The sequence below is a fragment of the Xiphophorus maculatus genome, chromosome 10 (genome assembly GCF_002775205.1).
Source record: "Xiphophorus maculatus strain JP 163 A chromosome 10, X_maculatus-5.0-male, whole genome shotgun sequence".
In the NCBI taxonomy this organism is placed as follows: Eukaryota; Metazoa; Chordata; class Actinopteri; order Cyprinodontiformes; family Poeciliidae; genus Xiphophorus; species Xiphophorus maculatus.
In genome coordinates this window covers 20,765,806-20,786,231 of record NC_036452.1, presented here as the reverse complement: position 1 = coordinate 20,786,231, position 20,426 = coordinate 20,765,806, and the positions used below count along the sequence as shown (strand labels likewise).

The 20,426-nt window shown below is 38.9% G+C and overlaps 1 protein-coding gene across 3 annotated transcripts in view; it reads left to right on the top strand.

Moving 5' to 3' along the window:
- Nucleotides 1–13,028: 13,028 nt before the first annotated feature.
- The window catches only part of slc39a11 (solute carrier family 39 member 11), a 146,962-nt gene continuing 139,564 nt past the window's right edge, over nt 13,029–20,426 (top strand). For 2 of the 3 annotated variants that reach the window (XM_005807342.2, XM_005807341.2), the window contains exons 1-3: nt 13,029–13,060; nt 16,367–16,484; nt 18,543–18,581. In XM_005807342.2, the coding sequence (XP_005807399.1) occupies nt 16,377–16,484; nt 18,543–18,581 (147 nt within the window). In that variant the 5' untranslated portion in view covers nt 13,029–13,060; nt 16,367–16,376. Of the gene's footprint in view, nt 13,061–16,366; nt 16,485–18,397; nt 18,450–18,542; nt 18,582–20,426 lie in introns of those variants that run through there. The other variant, XM_023340479.1, reaches the window with a different exon arrangement.

Below are 20,426 nucleotides of genomic sequence, written 5' to 3'. Positions count from 1 at the left end.
GGGGAATTTTACTCAAATTTACAATGTATTCATTCTAAATTAGTTACATTCTAGATTACTTTTTATGAGTACGGTGGCGTTCTTGCAGTATAAAGTCGGGCCATCTCATTATAGGATCATTTTGTTTGTCTGGTTCGTCTCCTAATGTATGCAAATGATTGCTTTGTGATTAATTAATTAACTAATTAGATCCGGTCAAATTGACCTTGAGCTTTATGTTTTCTTTTAAATTAACTCAACAAAATCGTAACGTTCCGTATCCCTGACAACCGTAGCTATGCGAGTCACAGTCACTCTCAGTTAGGAAGCTGAAGCCTTGTCCGAATCCCGGTGCTGCGTCCTTCGAGGTGCAGATTTGTGAGCCGGTTACATCATAGCGCCGCGACAAGGACTGTCCGAATTCGAACAATTCTCCAAATGTGTCCTACTTTCCACCAGACTTGAAGGATGGGTCAGGCGTATCCTTCGTGGCCCACGCTGTCCCATGATAGTCATTGCAGGTCCAAACCAGATGTTCAGGCAAATGGGGGTGAAGAGCAGCAAAGTATTTTGCTATGTTATACTGTAAGTGACACGACATGAACTGTTACAATATTTTTAAGTGAGAATATAGCTGTGTAAATCTCAAATATCTGATTAGTTTATCAATACATCACTTACCTGCAGCATTGCTCTGACTACCGCTGCATTAACAGCCAGCTGCCATCACCAGCCCCTGAATTTGGACATATTGACTGTCTGCAAGTCAGTTTGACGATAGCGTTTGTGCTGCTGCTAAGCTAGCTAAAGCTGGCTACAAGCTTCTTCTTTTTTTAAGTAATCGCCGATCACGATCATTCAGGATTTTTTTTGCGACCACATTTCTTCCTGGAAGACGATGGTTCCCCACCATCCTTCCAGTTTTTAATGATGCGTTGGACAGTTCTTAACCCAATTCTAGTAGTTTCTGCAATCTCCTTAGATGTTTTCTCTGCTTGATGCATGCCAATGATTTGACCCTTCTTAAACAGACTAACGTCTTTTCCACGACCACAGGGTGTGTCTTTTGCCATGGTTGTTTAAGAAATGAGGAGTTACTCATTGCATCAGCTGGGGTTAAATAACTTGCTGCCAGCTGAAAGATAATCGCCTATGCAGTACTTATCCAATAGGAGGCTTGTACCTATTTGCTTAGTTAAATCCAGGTGGCGACTCTTTTTTGGGCCAGGCAGTGTATGTCCTGTGTCATATTAGTTCCATCATATTAGGACCAAAGCCTGGTCCTAATATGATGGACTCATTGCTATGAGTCAGGGGTAACGTTTAGAGGTAAGATGTGAATTAAGTTTTAGATAGGGTTAGGATTAGGGAAAATGTCTGTGTTAAGCAAAATCACAGCAACTAAAATGAAGGGAAATGAATGCAAAGTTTTAATATGGGTCGAAATGGTTTTGATAAATCTGTATAGCATTTTGTTTTCTAAATCATTCTATAAATAATGATGATATACTGTTAGGTTGTATTTCTGCCAATTGCATAGCTGCAGTACATTAGTAGTCTAATGTGTTGAATGTGCTGAGACACATTCAACGCATTAGAAACCAATCAGAACCAAAAGTTTGTTGTTTTGGTTCTGATTGGTTGTTTCTGGACAGCAGCAGAGTCAGAGGAATTTTCAGATTCTCAGTTTCATATTTTACTGTCAGACACTTTTAACAAATATTCATCCATCATCATCTAACACATTTATCCTTGCACACACACATTCACACCTTATGACAGTGTTTCTCAATTCCAGTCCTCACGCCCTCCCTGCCTGCATGTTTTAGGTGTTTCCCTTCTGCCACACGCATGGATTGAATAATGGGTGATTAACAGGCTTCTGCAGTACTTGATGGTCATGCAATCATTTGAATCAGCTGTTCTGGTATAGAGGCACATCTAAAACATGCAGAGCAGGGAGGCCTGAGGACTGGAATTGAGAAGCGCTGCCTTAGGACAATTTAGAGAGACCAATTAATTTTTTTGAAATTCTACCAGCTGCAGTTTTTATATATAGGAAAGTTTTAATAATGTTATTTTGGTGTTTTTTACTCTGAAATTGATCTTGTGTTTCATCCATTGACTTTGGAGTTAGCAATATTATTTGCCTGTGTCTGTTTTGATTTCCTAAATTTGTGTAAAGCATATAATTTTCATAATACCCAGTGTTGGCAAAACCTGGGATTGGATAGTTATCCAGGTTAGTACCACTTGGGTGTTGGTCGGCGTAAAGGTCGAGCTGGGCTTAGACTGGCCTTCAGGCCAACGCCAACATGAAGCCCCTCCATGCAACCAGTAGAGGTTGGTCGCATGGACCTCGATGTTTGATTGGAGGTCCATCTTTCCTCGGATGTCCCTGTTGGATTGGAGGTCCATCTTTCCTCGGACCTCCCCAGTTGATTGGAGGTCTGCTTCTCCTCGGACCTCCCTGGTTGATTGGAGGTCCGTCTTTCCTCGGACCTCACTGTTGGATTGGAGGTCCATCTTTCCTCAGACCTCCCTGTTGGATTGGAGGTCCATCTTTCCTCAGACCTCCCTGTTGGATTGGAGGTCCATCTTTCCTTGGACCTCCCCTGTTGATTGGAGGTCCATCTTTCCTCGGACCTTCCCGGTTGATTGGAGGTCCATCTTTCCTCGGACCTCCCTGTTTGATTGGAGGTCCATCTTTCCTCGGACCTCCCGGTTTGATTGGAGGTCCATCTTTCCTCGGACCTCCCGGTTTGATTGGAGGTCCATCTTTCCTCAGACCTCCCCGGTTGATTGGAGGTCCATCTTTCCTCGGACCTTCCCGGTTGATTGGAGGTCCATCTTTCCTCGGACCTCCCTGTTTGATTGGAGGTCCATCTTTCCTCGGACCTCCCCGGTTGATTGGAGGTCTGCTTCTCCTCGGACCTCCCCGGTTGATAGGAGGTCTGCTTCTCCTCGGACCTCCCCGTTTGATTGGAGGTCCATCTTTCCTCTGACCTCCCTGTTTGATTGGAGGTCCATCTTTCCTCGGACCTCCCTGATGGATTAGAGGTCCGTCTTTCCTCGGACCTCCCCGGTTGATTGGAGGTCTGCTTCTCCTCGGACCTCCCTGGTAGATTGGAGGTCCATCTTTCCTCGGACCTCCCTGATGGATTGGAGGTCCATCTTTCCTCGGACCTCCCTGATTGATTGGAGGTCCATCTTTCCTCGGACCTCCCTGATGGATTGGAGGTCTGTCTTTCCTTGGTCTCTTCTGTTTTCAGGGAGTCTTCTTTTTGCAGGGGGACCTCTGGTTGGGTGGAGACTCTCGGATGGTTGTTTTCCAGAGCAAGTTTCAACTTTATCTTCAGGTCTGCAACCTGACCCTGCAATGATTTCACTTTTTCCTCCTGTTCTTTGATTTTGGAAGCTTGCTCAGTGTGAGTTTTGATCTGTTCCTCAAATTTAAGTCTCTCTTTGTATCCTTCAATCATTACTTCAATCAGACCTTTATTGCGGGATTCATATTTTTCTGCCTCCCTCTTGAAGTGATCCAGCTGTTGAAGAATGCTCTTGTCAGTTGTAGTTTTGGAAGAGCAAGAAACCTTTGATTCACCTTCACGTTTCACTTGCAGATGACGTTCTCTTTCCAACATTTTTTGGAGCTTTTGAATCTCCTCCTGCTGTGATTTCACTTCAGCCTGACATGCAATCCTTTTGTCTCTTTCCTCACGGAGTTCAAAAATCTTACTCTGCAGTTCTTCTTTAAGATCGTCTACCTGCTTTGTGAGATTGATGACGTGTTGGCTAGTCTCTTCCTCATCTTCCACTAAGGGGGTGATCTGGAAGCCAGCAGAAGGAGTTGTTTTCTGCTCGACTTCCAATGATCTTGGGCTCTCAAAGTCGCCGGACGGACTTGGTTCACCCTGGATCTCCGATGATTCATCTTCCGGCTCGCTGTCGTCGTCAAAAACAAGGATTTCGTCGTAGTCGACTTGGATGTTTTGCTCCATCATTTCGATCCATGAAAGCTCAGCTGGAAAAGCTTCATGTTCACAAGTATTCTGTTGTTGCTTCATATCTATATTCTGGTAAATTATTTCTTCTCTGAAAGGATTAATTTCGAAAGTGCTCTGAAGAGTGATCTGTCGCGATAGAACTGTGGAACAGGTCTGAGAAAACACTGTCTGTGAGCTACAGTCAAGAGAGAGATTCCTTTGTGATATCATAGAGTTATGACATCACTGCGGATGTCATTGTTACCAATGGAACTGAATATTCTAATGATGCATTAATATCAAACTCCTATAGAGGGTCAGGTGAGTCCAGTTTACATTCAAAGTCTATGTGGAGTGTGGGACGCCATGGACTCGTTTGATGTCAAACGCTCCCAACGGCCGCTAGGTGCTCCAAACGCGCCTCCACATAGATGTTGAATGTAAATCTGATGCGCCTGACTCTCAAAACGTGTTTGGTGTGAACGCACCATTATATGTCCAGTGTCATATTAGTTCTATCATATTAGGACCAAAGCCTGGTCCTAATATGATGGACTCATTGCTTTGAGTCAGGGGTAACATTTAGAGGTAAAATGTGAATTAAGTTTTAGATAGGGTTAGGATTAGGGAAAATGTCTGTGTTAAGCAAAATCACAGCAACTAAAATGAAGGGAAATGAATGCAAAGTTCTAATATGGGTCGAAATAGTTTTGATAAATCTGTATAGCATTTTGTTTTCTAAATCATTCTATAAATAATGATGATATAATGTTAGGTTGTATTTCTGCCAATTGCATAGCTGCAGTACATTAGTAGTCTAATGTGTTGAATGTGCTGAGACACATTCAACGCATTAGAAACCAATCAGAACCAAAAGTTTGTCTTTTGGTTCTGATTGGTTGTTTCTGGACAGCAGCAGAGTCAGAGGAATTTTCAGATTCTCAGTTTCATATTTTACTGTCAGACACTTAACAAATATTCATCTAACACACTTATCCTTGCGCACACACATTCACACTTAGGACAATTTAGAGAGACCAATAGTTTTTTTAGAAATTGTACCTGCTGCAGTTTTTATATATATAGGAAAGTTTTAATAATGTTTATTTTGGTGTTTTTAACTCTGAAATTGATCTTGTGTTTTTTCCATTGACTTTGGAGTTATGAATATTATTTGCCTGTGTCTGTTTTGATTTCCTAAATTTGTGTAAAGGATATAAATACACTGCTGTTTAAACAAAACAGCGGTGTATTCATTTGGCACTTGTACATATCAGCCCAACAAGGCCATACTGGATATTTTGGAGACCAATACTTGTGCTGTTACGCCATTTTTGGTCGGAAGGTTGCTGGGAACTCTTCGAAACACATTTTTAAATCAAGATCTTTTGAACTATGCAACAAAAGAATGATAGTGATCCAAAATAAAGTCAACATTCCTCCTATTGAACACCTGAGCTGAAGAGAGGACAGAATGAGAGACGACACAAGAGTCTAGACAATCTATAAAGAATAGGCAAGGTCTCAATCTGAATGTGATCGAGAAAGATTTTCACCAATCCACTACAGAGCAACAAATGACAAACAAGAGGAACCTTTATAAACGTCCACTTAGAGTTTAAAGTAGTTTACAACCTCTAGTTAACTAAACATCGCTCCACCAATGCATAGAAATTATGCAAGGTCCAGACTGAAAAGCTCCAACCAGGAATTGATCACAGTACCTTGTTGCTCCAGAACCATCCATTTGACATTAAGCTGGCTACAAACTTCAACACATAATCTTTCTGCGGAGCTTATCATATGAGCTACTTCTCAATCCCAATAACAGTTGTGAATAGCATAATGAAAAGGTGTTGTGATCAGGTGATTTTGCTGTCTTTGCTGTTTTAAGCGCTGCAAACAGCAGAGACCGCATCGACCGAGAAAACTGAATGGAGCTGAACCAGCATCTTTAGTCAAATTATAATGTGAGATTTGATTTTTGTTAGTTTAGAAGTTATTGGATGTTACATTTACAAATCAATATGATAAACATTTAAATAACTTTATTTGACAATATTTTTTTATGTCCACCAAAATTACTTAATAGTTGAACACCAACATTTTTTACTCAGCCGAAATTAAACCTGACCAAATTCACTCATCAGGTGGAGATACTTCAGTACTTGAAGGGACTTGGCTCAGACAAGTTCAACATCGTCATGTTGAACGACTCCTTCACCCATGTGGGATGTTACTATATGGAGTTTGAGAAACTGGATATAAATCTAACGGACTTCTTGCGGAAGAAGCCACGTCGCTCCCTGGAACAAAAGGAAATTTGTGCCATCGTGCATCAGGTTGGTCGTTTATGCAGGGTTGTGGGCTGGTTGGTGGAGAGGGGAGAGGATAAGGTGCCTATTTGCACCGGTAACTGGGTGAGAGGCAGGGTACACCCTGGACAGGTTGATTGTCCACAACAAGGCAACACAGAAACGCACACGCTCTCACCAAAAGGTAAATTAGAAATTTTCCAAGCATTTAGTGATTGTTGATCAGGTTGCAAAAACAGGCCGGTTTTTTCACGCCTTCATCATTTTGTAGTTAATGCCTGAAACACTTTTGGGTACGAAAGGCAGCCGTCTGCTTCAGGAGATTTTGTACAGGTTACGTTTTAAATTTTAGATAAGAGGATGATTCACCCAATTTGAAGCCTGCAGTTCTCTAGTAATTGCTTACATTCTACTCATAGACGACTGCCTGCAAGAAAATGTGTTTGTGTGACTACAATGAGTAATACTTAGGGTTATTTTGGTTTGATGCAAACCAAAATACATGGAAATTGTGTAATAAAAATCCTCGAAAAATTATACAAAATTTCTGAAAAAAAAAAAAAAGTAGATATCCAATGGTAGAGTTTTACACCATTTTCTGGTAAATAATGTTGCCACTGTTTAAAAGTCAGATATATAGACATTTTCTTTCAAAGGAAAACTGTGGCTTTTATTAAAAAGGACAATCACTGTATCACAACTGTTTTACCTTTTGTGACATCCATTAGTAGGCTATTTGAATATATTAATGAAGTTCAGTTCTTTTTCTAAACTAATCAAATTAATTCATGTTTGTACTTGCCCGCAGCTGGCCACAACTCTGGACTTTCTTCAAAGTGTGGGGATTGTTCATGCAGACCTAAAGCCAGAAAATATTATGATTGTGGATGAAGGACAAAAACCTGTGAGGGTCAAAATCATTGACTTTGGTTTGGCCCTAAAAAATCCAGAGGAACACAGAGGAGCAGTTCTTCAGACCCTTTGGTACAGGTACCAAACTTCTAACTCCTCTGTAACTTTGGACAGCCGAGAATATTAGGAGGAAACTACGAGGAGTCGTACTTACTAGCTAGCTTACATTGATTTCTCTGACTTGCTACAAATCACAGCAGTTAGTGATCACAGATTACCTTAAGTGAAGTTCTGCTAAAAGGTAGCATAAATGAATATGTTAACATTAGATAAGTGTCCTGAATGGTGTTTTCATTTTGTACAAATCAAAATTAGGTGGTTTTTTTAGGCTAACGCCAAGTCTAATGCTAATGCTAACTAAGCTAATGGATAGTCTGTCGGGAACCAAGACCAAATCAGATTTAAAAGTAGATAATGATTGTTGTTCATGGTACATGTTCCATTCCAGTGTGGAACATGTACTGATGACACAACACATAATTAGTTAACAGTAACTACCCAATAGAAAAATAAGGCTGTGCAAAAATTGACAAAACTGTATCGTGCTAGCAGCTGTAAAATCGTATTTTTATTTTTGCTTTCTTTGTAAATAAAGGCCCAATTAAATATAAAGATATTTTAAAAGTTGATAAATTGGCACTAGCATAAACCACAAATGTTATTGAGACCAGATTTGTTTCACGATTGTATTTTAGCCCATCTGTTAACTGAATCCTCTGGAATAAACTAATGTGGATTTCTTTGGTTAGCTGTTGGGTTTTTTTGTTGTTGTTTTTTGTTTTTACATTTTTGCAGAACCTTTCTTCAAAAATTAGTAAGATCTCTCCCATCAGTCTCAGAAGGAAACAACCAGGTGTTTAATATTCATTACATTAGAATTTATATATTTGTCTTCTCATAGATGTCCAGAGGTCCTGCTGGGAGCTGCCTTTAGTGGAGCGATAGATGTTTGGTCTTTGGGTTGCATTGTTGTGGAAATGTTTACCGGTTCTGCTCTGTTCCCTGGAGAGAATGAAAACGAAATGGTTAGTATTACATTCTAAGGGGATCCACACAAAAGACTTGACATCATTGTTTTGGCTCAAATACGCAACGAATCTTATATTTCAAAGCTCCACTTCCAATTGCGGATTGAAAGAAAAATTAAATAAATAATAAAAAAGAAGAGGTTTGACTTAATCCCTTTTGATTCATCTGGTGTGAATCAAATCTGTATTGTACCCTCAGATGAAACACATTGTTCTCGCCTTTGGAAATCCACCAGAATATCTGCTAAATTCAGGGCTGAATACCATGCAATTCTTCAACAAAAATGATGGAGAAGAGGAACCATGTGGCCCGTGGACATTGAGGGTAATCTTTGGGTGGCCGTTCCTGACTATCATTGCTTCATTTCGCCACCTTGCATTTCGAACATATCTCACTAAGCCATCAATTTTACAGAGAGACACTCAAATAGAAAATGTAAGCTTCATTCCACAGAGGACTCTGGATTTCCTCAACATGGTGGGACATTTAAGGAAATCAAGCTCGATTTGATGATGTTTCCATTTCCTCACAATTTCTGTTTCATCCCACATCAGTTGCGTGAAAACGTGTCCGATGAAAATGGAGGTGAAAGCAAGCGAGATAGTTTTGTCGAGCTGGTAGCAGACATGCTGAAGGTGGATTCAGCTAAAAGGATCTCGCCGAGCGAAATTCTTCTGCATCCGTTTGTCGCCAAGAGCCATCTAGCGGACAATAGCATCCAGTAAGTGTTTCTGTCTTTAGAGACCATTTGGAACATAGTCTGCAGTGGACAGATAAGGACTAACATTGTCTGTTTGCAGTGAGAAGTCCTCCAGCAATGCTGGAAGTAAAACAAAAATAGACCAAAATGATAACGCAGAATCTGGAAACAGGTCAGTTGATTTATTTCTTTTGTTACGGAGAAACTAGGAGAAACGCTCAAATTGTGAAAGTAGTAGAACTAAAAGGATCTGAACAGTCGTTTGGTTAACTTGCCGTAGAAGCCCAGACGCCATCCCAGCTAAAAGGAGAAAGGACTGTGAAGATGTGGAGATGACATGTGCACAGACGAGCCCATCAATGCCACCTTCACAGAAATGACAAAGAGATGATGTTGTGATATAGATATGATCGGATGAAACCGCAAACCTCAGCAAAGAAGAGGAGAATAAACCGTAACAGTAAGATTCATGTGTAACACAAATGGTTAAACTTTTAACATTTAATGTTATCGGTCCATGTGGTTCATTAAACCTCCCGTGGTCTTAAGAGATGGGGGCCCTTGGATCCCACAAGTTTTTTACCCTGTGCGCAGTACGGCGAGGTCGCACTGACCTCGCGTGCGCTTTTACAAAAAAAAATTTTGTTTAATGAACCAAAGTAAGAAATAATTATAATGGGTCTGAAAACGAGTTGTAGATATTTGCGTAAAGGAAGGCGACCATTTCCTAGCATTTTGGATTGAATGTGTGTGATGTGGTTGGTCTAGAAAGTGTTTTTAGTTTTTAGAAAAGGAGACCCTTGATGTAGTTGAAGTCAAATAAATGTCTGTTTTGAGTAAAAAGTTGGTTGATGTTTAGGCCCTACTTAGTATGATATTAAAATGGAAGCAAAAACATGACTAATCAGAGAAAATTACTTTCTGTTCTGAACTTTTTCCATTTAAGAATATATGATTTTGCTGGAAAACATCCCATTCTCAATTTTTTAAAAAGGGACCATCTGCATCATTTGTGAAATGTGATCAGGATCACAAAGTTACTGTGATCTGCAAATGGCAACAGTTTGGAAACCCTTGCTTTAAAAATATGAAGATAAAATTAATTACGGCAGGGCTCAGCTGTTCTGTTATAGAGCTTTCAGCCTCTGTGTGTTATGGAACATGATGGATTTGAGTTTGTTAGTGGAAACCATTGTTTACAGTTAGTGATGCTAACTGTGCTAATGGCTAATATGCTAATAGAACACGTTTTGGCTTTGCTTTACAGCAGTGACCAAAGAGAGCAAAACTTGGTCTGCCTCATCATTTACAGTAGGATGTCGATGTCAGGAAGAGGAGGATGGACGATGAAGAGGCTTCAGAATCAGACAAAGCCTCCCCTTATAAGAAAAGTAAGAGAAGATGTCTCTATAACTTTGGGGGAAAAAACTATTTTTGTCGTCAGTAGTTGCCTTACCGCTTTCAGATGGCCAAGTAAGAAACATAAACCCTTTTCCAGCTAGCTCCTATCCTTACTCAGACGTTTGACAAGTCTCTCGAACTGTGTGTGTGGCTTCTTCCTGTTTCAAATGATCCAGTCATCCTGATGCCCAAGAAACCCGCCATCAGGCCCATTGCCCTTATCAGGAAATAACTTGAATGACCGATCTGAAGTACTTTCTAGGCCCCTTGTTGAACCTTTTGTTGAAGAAGCAGTCAACATGGAACGGTACTTTGTCCTGCATTTCCTACGGCAACATAAGAAGTCCAGCCTGCCTCAGGGGCCGAGGGTCATCGAACAATCCGATATGGATTGAAGATTGGTGTCACTGGCCCTTCCTTCCTGCCAGCAGGACTTGTACCGGGCAGCTAACACCTCTCCTGTCTACCCACATCCCTGACATGATGTGTCCGGCAAGACGGTACAAACCTCTACATGCAAAAAGCCATGCACCACAGATGACTGTTACTGTGAACTAGAACGAATAAAATTAACTGGAATAACCTTTGCAGGTGCATCTTTTTTCCCCCCTCTATCTTAAACGCCCACTTTTCTTACAACACAAAACGATCCACTCGCTGAAATGCCAACACCTAATACAGACCTGACAGAAATACAACAGAAGTGACAAAATGCTAATATTTGTATAAACAACTAAAATGTTCAGGTTATTTAAGGTATTTCCTTTAACATTTATGAAGAGCGAACTGGAAAATGGGCAGCGTCATTTCAATTGAACTGCAGAATCTTTGAGAGCTTAACATGTTGCATAACTTTTTAATCTGTCAGTGAAGCTAATAATGTTAGTCTGCACTCCTTAGCTGATGTTAAGTATAAGAAAGACGAGACGATATGGCTACATCCACATATTGTATTATATATCAGATGCACTTGGAGCAGAAATGCTCCTTTAATAGGCTGAACATCTTATATGATTGCACACAGCTTTGTGGAGTTTGTTTTCCCTTTAACCCCCAGCAGCTTCGTTAACTATGAAATGAGGACTATGAAGCATTTTAGGAATGTTTGTAAAAAAAATGTTTTCCCAGAAAACCATAAGACATCTTTTTTCAGAAGCTTTTCCCAGAAATGTTTAAAATTCCTTTTAAGTAACTGTGTCTTTTATTAAAAAAAAACCAAAACAAATTGTTCTGGAGACTGTCCTTGTTAATTGGCTGGTATGTTGCATAAAACCCATCCAGACCAATGAGTCAGCCATAAAAGTAACTGAAATCAGATGTGGTGTAAGATCTGAACTTTGGCGCTTGGAGGAGATTCCGCGCTTTAGAAACAGGAAATTCTGAACGACAACACAAAAAAGCTCAAAATGTGTTCAATCGGCCTGCAGGTCAAAGTTCAAGATAGCCCAGATTTCCCTGTGAGATAAATGGCAAAAGCATTTCAAGAAGCTTCCAGCTTTAAGGGGGGAGGAGGGAAAGGAATCTGTTTTGGATCACTGCTGTGCAAAATATCTAAAAATAAACAAACATGCCCAAAGTAGAAGTAAAGATCTCAGGTCCTTTTTATATTTTAAAGTCATAAAATTCTTTAGGAGAAACAGGAAATGTAAATAAGTGATCACTGAAGATCATTTAATGCTCTGTGACATTTTATTATTGTAAAAACTGATTTGATCTACAATAGTCTTGTTTTCTTACAACACCATCAGTATGTGAGGTGTTAGAGACCATACTTCTAATGACTCGATTTCATTAGCAGCATTCAGATGATAACAGACTGATAATTTGGTATAAACAGGGTGAATGCTTTTAATGAGTCAGGCCTTTACTGACTCGCCTGATCAAAATGTCATTTATCTTGAATCTACTTATTTTGAAATATGTTTGTGCCATACGTGTACACAATTTTTCTCTCTCTGTTGGTGAACCAAGAAAAACCTATTTTAAAAAATGGATAAAAAATACGTTTTGAAACCCCCCCCCCCCCCAAAAAAAAACTGACAAAGCGCATTAAAGGACGGACCAGTTCTGGCAGCAAACACTACTGCAAATGGTTTCTTGAACATGAAAATGAGTTTCTGTTCTCCAACAACTGCGTACTTTTACATTAATGTCAACCCAAACGTCTGAGAAATGTTTCTGATACCTTATTTAATCCAAGCCACAAAGCGCTAAGGTTCCTTTGAAATGGAAAATAAAATCCAGTTCTAGTAAGATCTACCTAATAAAGTGACCGATGAGTGTGTATTTCCTTTTTAAAAGTAATTGCTCCCATGTTCATGTTCCTTGTTTTTGTTTATTTTAATTGCGTATTTTCTCCAGTGTTTATTGCTCAAGTAACATGCAAAAAGACCTCAAAGCTGTTAAAACGGGATTTAATTTAATTTAATTTAATTGCCCGGTATATTTTCAAATTGAACAGTATAGTTTATTTAAATTCATTTATTTATTAAGTTTCGCTTAATTATATCAGCGTTTAATATATTTTATTATTAATGTAATTCTAAATTCGCCTTATGGGATTAAAAATGTTTTTGTTACAATTTTATTCATCGAGTTTCGATCAAGAGTTAAAAACTCCCGCCGTCAAAGAACTGGCCAATCGGCTGCGAGTGGGGGCGGAGCGTCAGCTGTCATAAACACGTGCTCTAGGAAGTAGGAAGTAAATACAGAGGAGTCCACAGAGCCACAGGTAGAAAGTGAGTACTCTCGACTTTATTGTTGAAAAACTTCCAATTACGTTTATAGTTTCGGAAAATAAATTCAGACGAATTAAGACACATTACTCCCTGTTATTAAAAATAGTGGTTGTGTACGAAATGCCACCAGTATTGTCTTGCAAGAGTAAGAATTGTAAGGTTGTTCGGTTGCTCCTCATTTATCCTGCTTTGGTAATAAAAAAAGAATCCATTGGCCTCTACTTTCTCCTTTAGGACTCGAAACACACGAAGGCAAACTTGACGTGTTTTAAAGGAGTATGTTGAATTTATTTCGCCACAGCAAAGCTGTCCTAAGAGCGCCTTTAGACAATGAATGAATGAATAAAAATGCCTTTGAACTTTTAAATTGAAAATAACAGCCTGCACTTTATTCCACTAAACCGAAGCCTCATTATGTTAGCAACGACACACAGCTGTTAGCATCTGTCATTATAAAATTAGCCGTTACAACAACTGCAAGGTAAATACATTTATTGTTCTTATTGTTGGGTTAAAATCTGGATTGAAGAATGTGGCTTCTGATATTTAAAGGTAATTAATTTACTTTTATTCTACATATTTAGTGGTTAAAAAAACACACCAAGAAATTTACCTTTAATTTCAGACACCATTAAGTCCGATATAAACACGTTTGCAAGTCCAAGGTTTCAAATATATGCAGTTGAAACTAGGCTACCAAATACTGAGGAAATTATGTTTAGCAAATAGAAATAATTTGGTTAATAGTAACTGACTTAAAACATGAGAATTTTGCTATGATTTAACTTCAGACAGTGGAAAAATAAAGGTGTTTGTCTTTTTAATTGGAGTATATAAACTTTTGGTTTCAAATGTATCATCTTAATATAGTGGGATTAATAGCATCACAACAAAAAATTAAATATAGTAATTATTACTAAATGTGGGATGAGCTTTATCAACCGAATGAAGCATTTAGATTTCTGCAGATTGACATTTGAAATTCTAATTGGTGCTTCGTCATTCTGTTAAACTTTCTTTTTTCTTCAGAATTTTTGAGAAAAATGCAAAAATAATTAAAGGGGACAACAATTATTCAAAGGTTTTTGATGTAAAAGTTGGAACTTCTTGACCAAACTGCAAGTGTTTTTGCTGTGGATGTTTTCTTACTTCATATTTGATTCAATTAAGGCAGGATGATGCATCGGTTTTTATAAATTATTAAAAATTTTCTGTTTATGAAGATTAAATTTTTGGAAAATCTGGATTGTTTTCCCCCCTTGCCAATTAACTCCTTGGTTGATATCACCCACAACCACAAAACCACATTTAAAACAACTAAAAAAAATAAAAAAGTATCCTATTAAGATAAGGGAGTGAAACAGTCTAGTCAGTCTGGCAAATGATTTGGCCATGATTCAACCTGCAATGTGACGTGTCAGTGGATTTCTACAAAGCTGGAAGTCAGTCCACTGTGGGTGTGGTCACAGAGAAGCAAATAAAGGAGGGCAGGATATTGTAATCCACAGCAAACAGGATTTTCATGCTTGTTTACATCTTAATTTGGTGAGACAGTCTTAGAGGACGATTCCTGGATCAGTAAACGGATAAGTTTGAGGACACACATGTTGATGTTGGAGTTGTCAGTCAAATTTTCTGTTCGAAGTCTCCTTTTGCTGTTTGCCATGAACCACGACTAGAGGTGCAAATCTTTCAGTGTCTTTTGATTCAAATCAGATTTTTAGGGTCACAATTAACGATTCAGGAACAATTTTTGATTCATAAACCAATTTTTCTATTCAAATGGTCTGGATATTATATTGAAATTATGGAAGAGACAACGTGAACAAATTTATTTAAAATGATATGGTTCCACACTGTATCAAATTCCATCAGTTTATATTTAAACAAAAATGTCTTTGTGCATAAAATTCTGTAACTTAAATTACCAGTATTAGGTTGGCTTAGTTTTTTTGTTTCTGCACCTCTACGGTGGACCCAGCAAACAAATGGAAGAAGGTGGTCAGAATAGATGAAACCAAAACTGAGCTTACTGACCTCAAGCCATACCATGACTCTAAACCAAGGGTCTCAAACTCCAGTCCTCAAGGGCCGCAGTCCTGCAACTTTTAGATGTGCCTCTGCTGCACCACACCTGACTAGAATAATTAGGTCATTAAGGTTCTGGAGAACTGATCTACACAAGGAGGAGGTCATTAAGCCATTTCATTCCAGTGTTTTGTACCTGTGGCACATCTAAAAACTGCAGGACTGTGGCCTTTGAGGACTGGAGTTTGAGACCCCTGCTAAACATTCAAACAGATCTGTAATGGAATCATTTAGATTAAAGCATGTTCATTTATTAGAATGGCCCAGTCAAAGTTCAAATCTAAATCCAGTTAGATTTAAGAATCGCTGTTCAAAGATTTGAACATAACTAATCTCTGCTTGAGCTATTTTTGATTTTGTGAAACCAGTAGTCATTGTTCATTAGTGGCACTACAGTCGACCATCTGCCTATTTGCGGTTCAATATTCACTACTTTTTTTTTTTTGCACTGGTTTGGAAAATCTGTTCCCTGTTGGTGGATTATTTTGCAGAACATATCTAATAATAATTTTTTTAAAAACAGCTTGGGAAGCTGGGATGCCTCAATGCTTAACACGCTACTGACTTTCCTTTGCAAAACAGCCAATCCAGGCGTTGCTATTTATTTGCCTGGCATTGATTGGATAGATTGGAAAGACTGTAGATGTTGTCCACTGTGGATATCAATTAATATCAAGACATATTTGGTGTTTGAACAATTAAAGTAGCCAGTTCTAAGTGGTTTTAGGTATTCGCAGATGTTAGTATTTCATAGACAATGGTGGATCCTTACCCTTACAAATACTAGGAGTCCACTCTATAGCTTCTGTATGTGCTGCACCTGCTTTACTATTGAGCTAAACAACTACCCTGTTGAGTTGTTTTTCAAAGAACAGACAAAAAAGCCAGTCTGTAAATTTATAAGGACTTGCACCTGTAACTGTAGCAAAAAAAGTTCTAGAAAGCATTCGATTGGGTGAACACAAATGCATAAAGAATTTGAGCATCACATATAATTTTCCTTCCACAATTGTGCACCACTTTGTGTTTGATCACTAAAATACCTTGACATTTGAAGCCTTATTGTGACAAAATGGCAAAGGTTTCAGTAGGTTAGCAAGATAATGTCTTTTAGCCTTAGAGGAGAACTTATCGGCACTGTAATCTTCTCAGTTGGTAAAGCAACTACAGAATAATGGTGGTTTGGTTAGAGACTGACTTTGTGTCCTGCTTTGCCAGGTGTGGCACCATGCTGGAAGGCTACAGCCCTGTGATCCAGGCCCTGCTGGGCACTCTGTTTACCTGGGGTCTGACCGCCGCGGGGGCCGCCCTCGTCTTCATCTTCTCCAGCCGACAGGTACACACTGACAGCTTCGCACGTTCTATTTTTGGTTGATAGAGTTTGAAAATGTTTAGGTTATTAGTCATGCATATATGCAAAGCTGGAGGTTGGAACAAGCTAGCTTATGGCTTAATGTAAAGACAGAATGCAAAGCAAATGCAGTCTGTGACTCTACCCACAAAATCCTCCAGCTAGCAGCTTCAAAGCTCCCTGATTAGCATGTTAGACCTCAGCTATGCAAGCCAAATAATAGCTGAATCGTTTCTATGTGATCAGAGATCTCAACAACTCTTCAAACTTTTCTCCTGAATCTGCACGGCTTGCATGTTCCAGCCCAACTTTACATACACAGCCAGTTCATACAGCCAAATGGAGGTTTCTTATCCTTTCAGCTGTTCTTTTTTAGTTTTCCTAAATTGGATTGCTTTAATAACTTTACTGTGCATGCCAAGCTCAATAACAAAGCAAAAGCAGGTTTTTTGAGGGGTCTTTTGATTAGAAAGCTTGAAATACATCATGTAGACACTTACCTGAACTTGAGTGCATGCTTCTTTCTCATGTCCTTCTGTAAATTGACTGGATGATAAAATACCTCAGTTGGGCTGGCAGGTAATAACCCAGTGATCAAAAACCAGAGTTCCTTTAGGGAGTTGCCTCTGGAGAACCTCAAATACATTGATGGAGCCCGCCATCAATCAATCCTCTATGACAGAATGGTCAAACAGAATCTGAACTCATGACAATGAAAATTTGATCAAACCAGCAAGTCTTCAATTTAAACCCTCTGATCTGATCAGTCAAGGGTCCTTCCTGTTTTCACCGTTTCTGCCACCATTTAAGGGTTATTTGCTTTTCATGTGAACGCTTGTTGATTCTTCAAATTACTTGTGTATAACAAACGCATGTCTCAGTTGTGCAGGAAGAAAAAAAGCATATGCAGTGCCTTGACAAAGTATTATCCCTTGAACTTTTTTCAATGGGATTTTATGTGATAATCAAACGCAAGATAGCATGAAACAAAAAAAATAAGTGTAACAGCCATGTGTTCAGCTCCGTTTACTCATATCCCCCAGAGCATATTCATAAGTTAGAATGGCCTATCCAAAGTTCAGACTTAAATCCAATCTGGCAAACTCTGGCAAGACTTGAACATTAATCTTTACAGAAGCTCTACGTCCATTGTGAATGAGTTTAAGCTACTTCAAAAAAGTAATATCAAATCTAAAAAAAAAGAACATCTTTGAATTCTCAATTGAAATATGTTTTGAAGTGGAGAGGGCTGGTAATAGATACCAGCTCTGAAGCATTATAAAAAAAGAAGCAAAAAGCAATCCCATATGGTCAAGAGGTTAAACCACGCAAATAAATACCAGCACAACTGAAGGTTGCAGTTTAAAAAAGAAATAAAAAAATCCCGATGAGCCAATTTTATATGGTTAATTAGTTAGCTAGCCTGCACTCTGCTGCTTAACACACACGCTGAAAAAAAATATTTTCTAATAATGTTATAAACCCAATTTTTTCTACTCAATAAGCCTGAACAAAGCTATATGCAAAAGATATCTAACTTGAAATACTACTGAAAAAAAAAAATGTTATGACATTTTAAATTCAGTTGTCTGGACTCTCAAAAGTCAAACTCTGAGAAAGGAGCCATTTTCCAAAACAAATAGCTGGAAAGCGATTCTTCGAAAAGCTCCATGACCTTCACTCATCCTGCTCTTACCTGTGAAAGGAAAAGACATGTATATACTTGGTCAATGTTTTCTGCTTTTAGGCTCTTCGGATCTCAAATTACACACTTTTTAAGCTACTGTCGCTAGCTCCTCTTTTGATTTGTTGACATTGTGTTGCTGCATCACGTGAGAAATCCATCTGCTGACTGAGTGGTTTTGCTTCTAAAGTTGTTGCCTTTTCACAGTCTAACATTTGACTCGGTAGACATCGAAGCAATTTTTGACAGGTTGTTTCCATTAAAAGGTTAACCGAACTGTTGCTTTTACGTTGTCAAGGTTTCAACACATCGATTTATCTGACTTGCACTCATTATTTTTTCTTATCTGCCCTGTTCAGAAGCAGATCTTGGATGGAAGTTTGGGTTTTGCAGCCGGGGTGAGTTTATTGTCCTCTGAACTCTACAGTTCACACACCGACACATACACACACTGCAGAGCCTAGTATGTTTCACCATAGCATGCAGAGTTCCCCCCAAGACCTCATATAAACTCTGACACTTTCTGATGCCACATCTAATTTAATTAAATGTGAGGTAAGTATTCCCCCGAAGCAGGACTTAGTCTTATCATATGGAAGGTTTTATGCTGCAAATGGAAAAGATCATCAAATCCCTATCAGTCTTTTTCTTTCAATTACATTTTTTTTCGATTTCTTGCAGGAAAAATCGGTTCATTGGCAAATGTAATTATCTTGCCGGTTAGAAAGCTAAGCTGGCACTGAATCCTGATGTTCTACACGGCTGTCTAAATCACATTGAAGTCATACAAAAAATAATGTGAAAGCTTGTTCAGGCCTATGAATCTATGAAAGACTTCCTAGAGATTTTACCACCTATGATAAACCAGTCAATATATCAACATTTTTAAACTCAATTAATGCAAATGAAACAAATGAAAAGCATTGGACACTGTATACAGATTAGCTTGTTTTTACAACATCAATAAATCATGTTGGCAACAAATTACACGTTTCCAGAACATTGTTAGGTTTCAGACTTTTAAGTTCTGTGGTCTGCAATGTGCTTAGATAGAGGTGCTCTAGCACCTCCTAGGCCCTTTTACCTTTAGACTAAAAAGTGTCTTTCTGAAATCTTTTTTTTTTTACGCTATATAGCTATTAATTTCTAAACAGTACTTATGCATAATGTTCAAGCTGTGCCTCTTTAAAAAAAAAAGATTTCAGAAGGACACTTGTTTGTGCTGAGGGAAAAAGGCAGGTTCTCACACTGGTAGCAGATGGTTACGTGTGCCGCACAAGGTGCCCTTTTTTCCACTTGAGCACCCGTTCCCCAAAATGTCTGTTTATGGTGAAATCTTAACAGGCGAAAATACATACTAGCACAATTTGATTGTTATCAAAAGGTAGTTTTAGTTGATTTATCCTCGAGAACCTGTGTGCTCGCTTCAAGTTTAACGACCCCTCAAAGTAAATGACAATGTAATAAACCTTTTAACAAATGTAATTGATGACACTTATTTTTTTCTTCTAGTAAAACTGAAAGTCTTTTCCTCTGTAAAATAAGTCATGTTTTAATTAAAGACTACGATAGGGAGGGGTGGAAATTAGCACCCGCCACTGGCCAAATGTGGGTAAAAGTATGAAGTGGCGTGTAAATTAAAGCAACGCACCTGCCACTGTGGCGGGTTGACAATTTGAACAGGAAAAAAAAGCTCTATTCAGTTTGTACTCTGTCCAGGGGAGGACTGACCGTCTGGGATACAGATATACATACTGTATATGGGGAGGACCTAGGCTGTCATAATCTAACAAAAAAGAACATGAAATATAATTTTTTATATATATATATATATACAGTACATATATATAAATATTTTAAACCCCTCCAGGGGTCTTTTGTGGGCTCTAGTGTCCATTATATAAAAGTAGGCTGACAGGAAAAGGGGAAGGAGAGAGGGGAAGACATGCGGCAAATATCGTCGGGTCTGGGAGTCGAACCCACAATGGCCGCGTCGAGGACTCAAGGGTCGCGCTATCCCCTACGCCACCACGGTACGCCCCGAAATATAATTTTTATCGACCGCGACAGCCCATTGGTTGATTTTACTGACTGATTTTGGGCTTATCCAATGAAATCCCTCAGTCCTCCTTTTCCCGCCCCTCCCTTCTAAGTTTATAAATAGCGTCATTTCAGCTAACTGGAGTCCGAGCAAAGTGAGCGGATAAGAGACTGGGCGGGTCACAAAAACTACGATAACGAAT